This window comes from Vombatus ursinus, unplaced genomic scaffold (genome assembly GCF_900497805.2).
Source record: "Vombatus ursinus unplaced genomic scaffold, bare-nosed wombat genome assembly UNPS02014786.1, whole genome shotgun sequence".
Taxonomy (NCBI): Eukaryota; Metazoa; Chordata; class Mammalia; order Diprotodontia; family Vombatidae; genus Vombatus; species Vombatus ursinus.
Window position 1 is genome coordinate 2,816,002 of NW_020954564.1, and position 10,011 is coordinate 2,826,012.

At 42.2% G+C, this 10,011-nt stretch overlaps 1 protein-coding gene across 5 annotated transcripts in view; it reads right to left on the minus strand.

The window, feature by feature from the left end:
- LOC114047324 (tenascin-like) overlaps positions 1 to 10,011 on the minus strand; it is a 114,040-nt gene that overhangs the window by 73,524 nt on the left and 30,505 nt on the right. For all 5 annotated transcript variants that reach the window (XM_027868108.1, XM_027868107.1, XM_027868109.1 and 2 more), the window contains exons 2-3: positions 3,933 to 4,524; positions 430 to 1,836 (exon numbers count right to left, since the gene is read on the minus strand). In XM_027868108.1, the coding sequence (XP_027723909.1) occupies positions 430 to 1,836; positions 3,933 to 4,389 (1,864 nt within the window). In that variant the 5' untranslated portion in view covers positions 4,390 to 4,524. The remainder of the gene's footprint in view (positions 1 to 429; positions 1,837 to 3,932; positions 4,525 to 10,011) is intronic.

Here is a 10,011-nt window from a genome sequence, read left to right on the forward strand (position 1 = left end):
TCTTTCTTTCTTTCTTTCTTTCTTTCTTTCTTTCCTTTCTTTCTTTCATTTTTAGGCAATTAAGGTTAAGTGACTTGCCCAGGATCACCCAGCTAGTAAGTGTCAAGTGTTTAGTCTGAGGCCACATTTGAACTCAGGTCTTCCTGACTTCAGGGCTGGTGCTCTATCCACTGTGCCGCCTAGCTGCCCCCTCAGTCTCTTTCTTTATCTCTCATCTTCTCTGTCTCTATCATCTATGTAACATTTATCTTGTATGTACCTACTTATTTACACATTATCTCTCCCATTAGAATGTAAACATCTTGAGGTCAGGAGCTGTTTTTGCCTTTCTTTGCATTCTTAGCACTTAGAGTCTGGCTCAATCTGGACCTATTGGCTGGCAGACTGACAACAGAAATGTGAATTATTCATCATCACTTAGTCGCTTACCCTCTGAACAGTCTTCACCAGAGTAGCCTTCATTACAGATGCAGCGCCCTCCAACACACTGTCCCCAGTCATTACAGTTGTTCAGGCAGGAAAGCTGACTGCAGTCCTCTCCTCCAAATCCCTCGTGGCAGACGCACTTGCCGTCCACACAGCGCCCTTGGTTGTTACAGTCGTTTGGACACCTTAGGTCGCTGCAGTCTCTCCCCATGAAACCCTCGTTGCATACGCACTGTCCATTCACGCAGCGGCCTCGGTTATTGCAGTTATTTAAGCAAGCTAACTCTCCACAGGCTTCCCCAGCGAAGCCCTCCTCGCATTCACACCTCCCTGCTACGCAGACCCCCCGGCTGTTACAGTCTTTGGGGCATCGCAAGTCCCGGCAGTCTTCCCCCATGAAGCCATCATCACACACGCACATTCCATTCACACAGCGTCCTTGATGGTGGCAGTCGTTGGGACAGCTCATATCTCCACAGTCATAACCCGTGAAGCCCTGCTCGCACACGCACTTCCCATGGATGCAGCGCCCGCGATTGTTACAGTCGTTGAGGCACCGGCGGTTGGCACAATCCTCCCCCGTGTAACCCTCATCACACACGCACTGCCCATTGACACAGCGGCCGTGTTTGCTGCAGTCCCGGGGACATTTGAGTTCTCCGCAGTCTTCCCCAGTGAACCCATCGTCACACTCGCACCGCCCGTCAATACAGCGACCGTGGTTGTGACAGTCCTCGGGACACTGCTTTTCACTACAGTCATCACCAGCAAATCCCTCCTCACAAACGCACTGTCCTTCCTCACATCGGCCCTGGTTGTTGCAGTCATTGGGGCAGGTGAGTTGCCCACAGTCTTCTCCTGTGAAACCTGACTCACAGTAGCAGGTCCCATTGACACAGCGGCCCCGGTCATAGCAATCATTGGGGCAGATCAGCTCGCTACAGTCTTCACCAGTGAAACCCTCATCACACACACACTCGTTATCCACACAGCGCCCGCGGTTGTAGCAGTTGTTAAGGCACAGAGGCTCGTTGCAGTCCTCACCAGCGAAGCCCTCATCACAAATGCATTGCCCGTTCATGCATTTGCCATGCTCACTGCAGGGCACAGGGCACAGCTCCTCGCTGCAGTCCTCCCCTGTATAACCCTCGAAACAGACACAAGCGCCACTGATGCACTTGCCTTGGTCATTGCAGTCACTGGGACAGGCCAGTTGGCCACAGTCCTCACCAGTGAAGCCCTCCTTACAGACACACTGTCCATCGATGCATTGACCCCTGCCCTTGCAATTTCCTGGGCATTCTGATTCAGAGCAGTTGGGTCCCTTCCAGCCCGGTTCACACACGCAGCCACAGCTGTCCGTGCTGTAGTTGCCCCGACCACTACAAAAGGGTGCTGTGTCCAGTCGACCTGCAGCAATCAAGAGGTCAAACTCTGTTAGGCTAAAAAATTGTGGTAACCACAAGGCACAATAGTCACCTGATGAGGTATGGGCTACTGACTGGAGTATTTTTTTGTGTTCAGTTGAGTAGTAAATATAACCAAACTAGTCATTTTCTGTATCTGAGGTAGGGGAAGTGAAGGGGAAATGAATAATAGAATCTTAGTACCAAAAGGATCTTCTTAGGCCATTGAGTCTAACCTGTGCCTGAACAGGAATCCACTGTGCAATAACCCCTAAGAAATAGTTATTTATCCTTTGCTTGAAGATTGACAATCTGCAAGAAGAAACTCCACTACCCTTTGAAGCAACCCATTCCAGTTTTGGACAGTTCCTTCTGGGGGAGAAGTTTTTCCTTCAATCAGACTGAAATCTGAATCCCTGCTGCTTTCATCACTGCTAATAGTTCTGTGTTCTGGGGCCAGGCAGAACACGTCTTCCTCCTTGTTCACATGACAGAGCTTTAAGTACTTGAAGACAGTAATCATATTTCTCATTACAACCAAAACAAAAACAAACAAACAAACAAAAAACTTTTCTAGGCCAAAAGTTCTCAATTCCTTCAATGGATCCTGCCATGATGGTTTCTAGTCCCTTTTTATCCTTTCACCATACTCTGTATAATTTCCAGGTTTTCCTTAATGTCCTTTAAGAAATGGGTTACCAGAGGCAGCTAGGTGGTACAGTGGATAGAGCACTGGCCCTGAATTCAGGAGGACCTGAGTTCAAATCCCGCCTCAGACACATAACACTTACTAGCCATGCGGCCCTAGGCAAGTCACTTAACCCCATTGCCTAGCCAAAAAAAAAAAAAAAAGGAAAAGAAATGGGTCACCCCAAACTGAACCCAATATTCCAGATGTGGTCAGACCTACAGCAGAATTCAGTCAGATTCTCAATTCTCTTATTCTGAACACATCACTGAAAACTTCCCTCCAATTCATCATTGACCTATTACAGACTACTCTTCAGAACTAATCATTTGAGGAGTTGCAACTCTACCTAATTATAATTTTGGCCACCTTGTCCCCAAAGGATAGTATTAGAACATCTTGCTCAAGTTCATCTATACTGGTTCTTCAGCATTTCTTTATCTCACTAGCCCAGGGGTAGGGAACCTGCAGCCTGAAGGCCATATGTAGCCCTCTAGGTCCTCAAGTGCAGCCCTTTGACTGAATCCAAACTTCAGAGAACAAATCCCCTTAAAAAAAGGATTTGTTCTGTAAAACTTGGACTCAGTCAAAAGACCGCACCCAAGGACCTAGAAGGCCAAGTGTAGCTTGGAGGCCGTAGGTTCCCCACCCCTGCAATGGTTCCCCACCCAGTACTAGCCTACCCAATTAAAAAATGAAATGAGGTTAATTTGCATCAATGACTCACCTTAATTTCATTCCCCCGCCCCCCCCTTCAGGATCTGACCTTATTGTTGAAAGCTAATTTATGCACTACTAGTTTTGAAGGTGAGATTGATTATAAGCAAGTTGTTTCAAATCCTTTGTTTGCAGTAATTCTACAGTACTGTATCATATTTACATTTTGTTGGATGATTGCCAGAAGAAGAAGATGGCTAGTTTGTATGCAAAGGAAATGTTTCATCCCCTCCCCTACCTTAGTAAATTATAATGTTTTGAGAACTCTGAAAATTAAGATTTGAAGATATCCTTTCATTCTTCGCTGGGTTCCCTGGGGAGGGAAGCCTTTGTATAAGGTTTTTTTGGCTTATCTAATAACTCACTTAGCTTTATGACCAGGATTTGTGGCCTCAATACTCATATACATAGATATATATATATATATATCGTGGTATGGTTATACAGGAAATGAAGAAGTGATCACAGGTGACATAGGTTTAAATTTTGGCTCTCCTACTTACTGCCTGCATGACCTTGGGAAAATAATTTATTATTTTTGGGCTCAGTTTTCTTATCTGAAAGATGATAGGGCTGGACTAGGTCACCTCTATTGTTTATACCAGCTGTACAAATGATCAGAAACCCTCCTTTGTATAACTCAGCTACATTTCTTTGGTCAGAGGCAGCCAGCATCATAACAAATTCCCACATACCTTCAGCAGGTTGGAGACAGCAGCCAGCCCCACTGGAACATTGCTCCCGCAGTGAGGACACCAGTCCCTCTAGTTCCTCAAGCCGAGTTAGTAGGTTCTTGATATCTGGAGCTGGTGCACAGCCACATGCTCGCCGGGGGATATTGATTCGGTGTGTGAAGACAATCTGGTTCTCCTCATTAAGTGTATGCTCCTGGAAGTGTTCTCCTAGCTCATTGGGGGGGTTCAGTTCTTTCTCCCCACTGGCTGATTCTAGATCTACTGAGCAGTGGGAACCCATGGGCATTTTAATATTGTAGACATGGTTAAAGACAACGGGCTGATTGTCTTCTGGCAGGGTGACATTGATGCCACTCTGCCGCTTGTGGCGGATCACTCTCTTAAGAACTCCTGCTTGAGAAGGGTGGTATAACAGAGCTATGATTGTATAGGCCAGCACCTGGGTCAGAGGCCCCATGGTGTAGTTCAATTTGATGGTGGCACTTCTGAAGTGTGCAAGTTAATATACGTCTGTAGTCCAAATCTGGAAATGGGAAAAATGCAGCCTAAGCGAACATCAGTTTCCTTTTCTCTTCTTGAGACAATTTTCTTCCTACAAACAATAATAATAATAATAATAATTTAAAAACATAGCTATTATTGTTATTGCCATTAGTTCCTTTTTGCTGAGCATTAATGATGACTGAAAACTTTGCAAAGTGTTTATTATTACATAGTTGGGTATGTATTCTTCAATTCAATTTAATCAACATTTATTAAATAAGCACCAGCAGTATGGAAGGGTTCCTTGAGGTCCTTGAGGATTTCCTAATGATTCTCTTAGCTTTATGAACTGGTTTTGAGGTCCTGTAGGTAGAGGTTTGGCTAGGTCCCTATTAGTACACATAACGAATGTCACAAAGTGATCATACCCATTCACATTCACAGTCTTTCAAGTTATAATTATGTAAAACATGGTAATTGGTTTCAGCCCAATGGACATTTGCAACGCAAATTGGAGTAATGGGACAATTTCACAGGATTCATTATTCACACTAATTGGTACGTAGCTATATGACAGATGCTTCTCTCAAGGACTTTATTTTCTAGTGGGGAATATGACATATTCACAAATAAGTATTATGTAAAGTAAAATGTGAGAAATCCAAAGCAAAGATGCAGATAGCCCATCTGGGAAATTTGAGGAGGGTATAGTCACTTTGGCCAATGTTCAGGAAGGTGAGGGAGGTCAATGTTGGATAAAGCCTCATAAAGGAGGCCTTACAGAAAGGAAAGAACTTCAAAAATGAAGATGGGGAAACAAGGAATGAAAGTTCTATTTGGAGCCAGAAGACCTGAGTTTAATTCCCAGCACTGCCATTTATGACTTATGTGATCTTGGGCAAAACTTGGACAAAACCTCTTTAGACTGTAGTTTCTTCTTCTATAAAATGAGGAAATTGGGGTAGCTGACCTCCAGTATCCCTTCCAGTTCTGTCTATGAAGCTATGATTCTATGGTCCTATTCCCAGCATGAGAGACGGTGTGAACCAAGGCCAGCCACGGAGATAGATGGGTAAGGACAAGACCTGAACAAGGAATGGGGAGTTGTCCAGTTTGGTTAGAACATAGAATGCATGAAAGGGAGTAGTAGAGTACATTCCTTCCCACCCTTATTGTGGGAATGAGAATGGGATGGTTTCCCCCTGCCCCCCACTAAAGACTTTAAAACAAAGGATCATAGATCCTTCGGGATCTCAGAGGCTATCTATTCCAACACCTTCATTTAAAAAATGAAGAAACTGAAGCCCCAAGATGCTACATATCTTAACCAAGATCACTCAGGCAGTGCAGTGACAGAGTCCAGATTCAGACCCAGATCCTCTGACTGACTCTATTGCCAGTGCTCATTTCACCGGCTCATGCTGCTCCTATTTCACACATCAATGGAATAATGTATATACAATTCTTTGCAAACACCAAAGAGCTGTTCTATGTCAACTATTGTCATCATCATCATTACTATTCTCCCACATTAATTCATCTCCTTTCCATTGATAAGCTTATCACATTCTCTTCTTAATGAATTCTTACACACAAAGAAGATTCGAGGTGTTTGGACATGAAATTGGAGCCCAAAGCCATTATTCTCTATGTTCTGGTCCTGGAAGAAAAGGGCTCTCTGCAGATTGCTATTGGGCCCCACCCATGGAAATCAACCCAAATAAATATTTGTTGTGTTCTACAGTATTTCCAGTCCTCTTCTGGGCTCTGCATTTATTACAAAATAAGTGTTGGACTTGGCATCTATCCTCAGGGAACTTCTAAGCCAATTAAGGAAATAAGGCCAATATAAATATTAGAGAATAAGGAAGAATCAACTAGATTTCGATAACTTGCATGTCACAGATTGCAGGTGCTGGACAATTTCAGATCAGGATGATCTTGAGCCAGGTCAGTAGGCATTTATTAAGTGCCTACTGTCTGTCAGGCCTGGTGATAAGCACTGAAAGGCAAAATAGAAAGACAAAAAACAGTCCCTCCTCTCAAGGAATGAACAGTTTAAGTAGGGGAAGGCAGTCCAGGTGAGAGGAATATCTCAGATTATCAGGTTGAGGAAATCTTTTCTCTCATTGCTATGAATTTGTGTTACAGGGGACTTAAGGAACTGAGAAAAAAAAAAGAATAAGAAGTGGCTGATTTGGGTGTGATTATTACTTTATTTCAAAAATGTACCTCAGACTAGAGTGCATATTATACTAAAATGTGTGGAAATTTTCTATAAATCATCTCTAAATTCACTCATGACCCTCCTCAACTACTTCTCCTCCCCTCCTCCGAATTTAACTGAGGGAAAGGGAGCTGTGGGCATTTGTTTCTAAACTGTATCAGTCAATTGACTCATGGCATCCCTCTGTTCCATCTCTTTTTCCTGGACAAGTTTCTATTACATTAGTGTCTCAAGTCAATTCTCTGTGTAGGCTGGTTATGCTGTAGGTGGCTTCCTGACATTTTTCTAGCAGTGTCTTGCCCTAAACATAAGATGAGTCAATAAGAGGAAAGCTGATCTCTCCTTTCATTTGTACAAAGAATATTTAGTAAACTAGATTGATCAAGAAAAGAAACAGGAAGAATTCAAATAGTTTGAAATGACTGATGTGTTCAGCCATGATAGCTCATTTGAGAAAGGTGGGGTAGGCAGGTGTTAGGCACAATAGGATTGAGAAACATTTCTTTAATCACCCTGAGCCTTGTAGGGGTAAGAAAAAGATTCAGATGTCTGCAGGTCTTGGAAGCAACAGGTATGTATCTTTGAAAGAGATGTTTCCTCCTGCCTTTTAGTGTTTGATCTTTTACTTTTATTCATCTATCTACTTAGGGTATCTGCCTCCTGGTTGAGAAGACTAGATCCCTCTTAAACCTGTTCTGCTTTCCTAAATGAGAACTCCTTGAGTTGTAATACAGGTAAACAGGCTTGAAGAGAAATAATATCTTTATGTTTGGATTGAAGGAAGAGATAAGAGCACAGGCATGTGGGCAGACTGCGTCTTCCTTCCCTTCCTTTCCCCTTCCCTTCCTTTCCCCTTCCCTTCCCTTCATCTTTCTCTTTTCCTTCCTTCCTAAAATATTAGCATATCTACTATGTCTGAATCAATTTTTTCAAGTCAAGCCAAGTCAATAAGTGCTTAGTATTTGCCAGGTACTGTGCTAAGTGTTGAGAATACAAAGAAAGGCAAAAATCCCCTCAATCCCTGACTTAAAGCTTTATATTCCAATCCATTGATTACACTGATATGCACTGATTAAGGGACTACCATGTACTACTCATTGAGAATAAAAAGACAAAACTAAGACTAATTCCTAATCTTTAAGAATTTACCTTTCTGTTCCACGGCGTTTCCAAGCTTCTACCCCCATTATTTAAAGAAACTTCTACATAATAGATACTTAATAAATATTTGTTGAGTCAATAATCAAACAATAAGTATTTGTTAAGTTTAAGTGCTAACTATGTACCAGGCATATGTGTGTGTGTGTGTATACACATATATACACACATACATATATGTGTATATATACATACACACATATACACATATACATATACATATACATACATATATACACACATATATACGTATATATATATACATGTATACATACATACATACATACACACACACACACACACACACACACACACACACACACATATATATATATATATATGTATGTATATATACACAAAGACAAAAACGAAACATTATTTGCTCTCCAAAAGTTTACACTGCTCAGGAGAAGTTAACGTTCTATAGCAACAAATGAAAGGCGGGTGGTCAGACTGGGATTCTTTCCCTACTTGTTTCTGTAAATGTCCTAAACTCAGAAACTCATTCCACCTCTCCCCCAACCACCCAAGTTTTTTTTGCCAGCTACCCTTTCAAGGCGATGGGTTTACAAAAAGGTACTAGGGATCAGATGGGAAGCTTTTTTCACTATGAATTTTCATTATGTGCACTGACAAAGTTAAATGTTACCCTGTTGGGGAGGGGTGTGAGCAGAAAATGGGGGTTGAACGTTCTAGTCTCATGCCATTTTCCACTCCCTTTCCCTTGGGCATGTGGTAGTTAATTTACTGGTACATTTTGGACATCTTATGGAAGTCATCTGATTTTTGGTCTTTGCAAAGTACATCATTGCACCCTGTAGAGCATGGGTGCCCTCAGAAAAACAGAACTGGGATTAGAAACTGGCCAACTACTAACTAAGGTTTAGAAGTTTAAAGGTATTTAAGTTATTCATACTACAAAAGAAAAGAATAAGAGGGCAATTTATGATTCTCTTTAAATAAATGACTTTTCTTCATATAGAGGATGGGGCTTACTCTTCTCCCATCTTTTCTGGGTAGGCCAAGTAGAAACATCTTTGAGTCTCACAGTCCAGCTCTACTACAAACTTGCTATATTACTATGGAGAAGTCACTTTATCACTTTGAGTCTGAGCAGCAAGCCTTGGCCTACCTACTTCATTGGGATTGTTGTGAGGAAATTACTTTGTAAACCTGAAAGTGCAATAGAAATGTATTTTTGTAATTTGTAATTTGCAAAATTTGTAAAAGCTGTAATTATTGTTTGTCATTTTAAAGACATTTTAATGGACAGCCTAGGTTTGTAGGACTTTAGAAATGGTGAATGCCTTTGGGGAATCCTCTTAAGCAGAAAGTGAGTTCTCATCTTTCTATAGGAGAAGATCAGGAGGGTGAGAAGTTTGGACACTTTTATGTAAAGACCAGTTGAAGAAACTGGGGTTGTTTACCCTAGAGAAGACTAAAGAATAACATGATAGTTATTTTCAAATGTCTTTGAATGGTTTTTGTGTAAAAGAGGGAACTTTTCACATACAATATCAGATTCCTTAAAATGTCAAAATACTGCTTTTTTAAAGATGCTCTTGCATCTTTCTCCCTTTCTCTCCCTCCCTTCCCTCCCGCTCTATTTTTCTCTGTTTCTGTCTCTTTCTCTCTCTTCCCCTTACATCTGGTTCTTCTGCGTCTTTCTTCAGTAGAAAGACAAACTATACCCTATAATACGGAAGAGAAGTCAGCAGAATCTCCCCATGTTCCTATATTTCTCTACCATCTTCCCAGCAGTTACTTTGTTGCCCTCCGGTCCCCCAACGGTTCTGGAATCATAATAATGCTATCGAAAGGGTGTGTCAAACTCTGTGGCTCCACTTAAAAATTCTGTAACTTTTCAACCAAAAAAGTCACCCAGCTACCACTTTCCTGTGTGTCCCTCTTTCCACTAGAAATTTTCCATTTCTCTCTTTCTCCCTCTCTCCTTGCCTCCTCTCTCCCTCCCTTGTTCTTTCTGTTATTTCTTTCCTTCTTTCTCCTCTCCCTCCCTCCTTCCCTTTCTTCCTCTCTCACTTCCTCCTTCTCTCTTTCCCTTTCTCCCTTCTTCCCTCCCTCCCTCTTGCCTTCCTTCTTTTCCCCTCTTTCCCTCTCTCTTCCCTTCCTTCCTTCCCTCTCTCCTCCCTCCCTCCCTCTCTTTTTCCTTCCTTCCTTCCTTCCTTCCTTCCTTCCTTCCTTCCTTCCTTC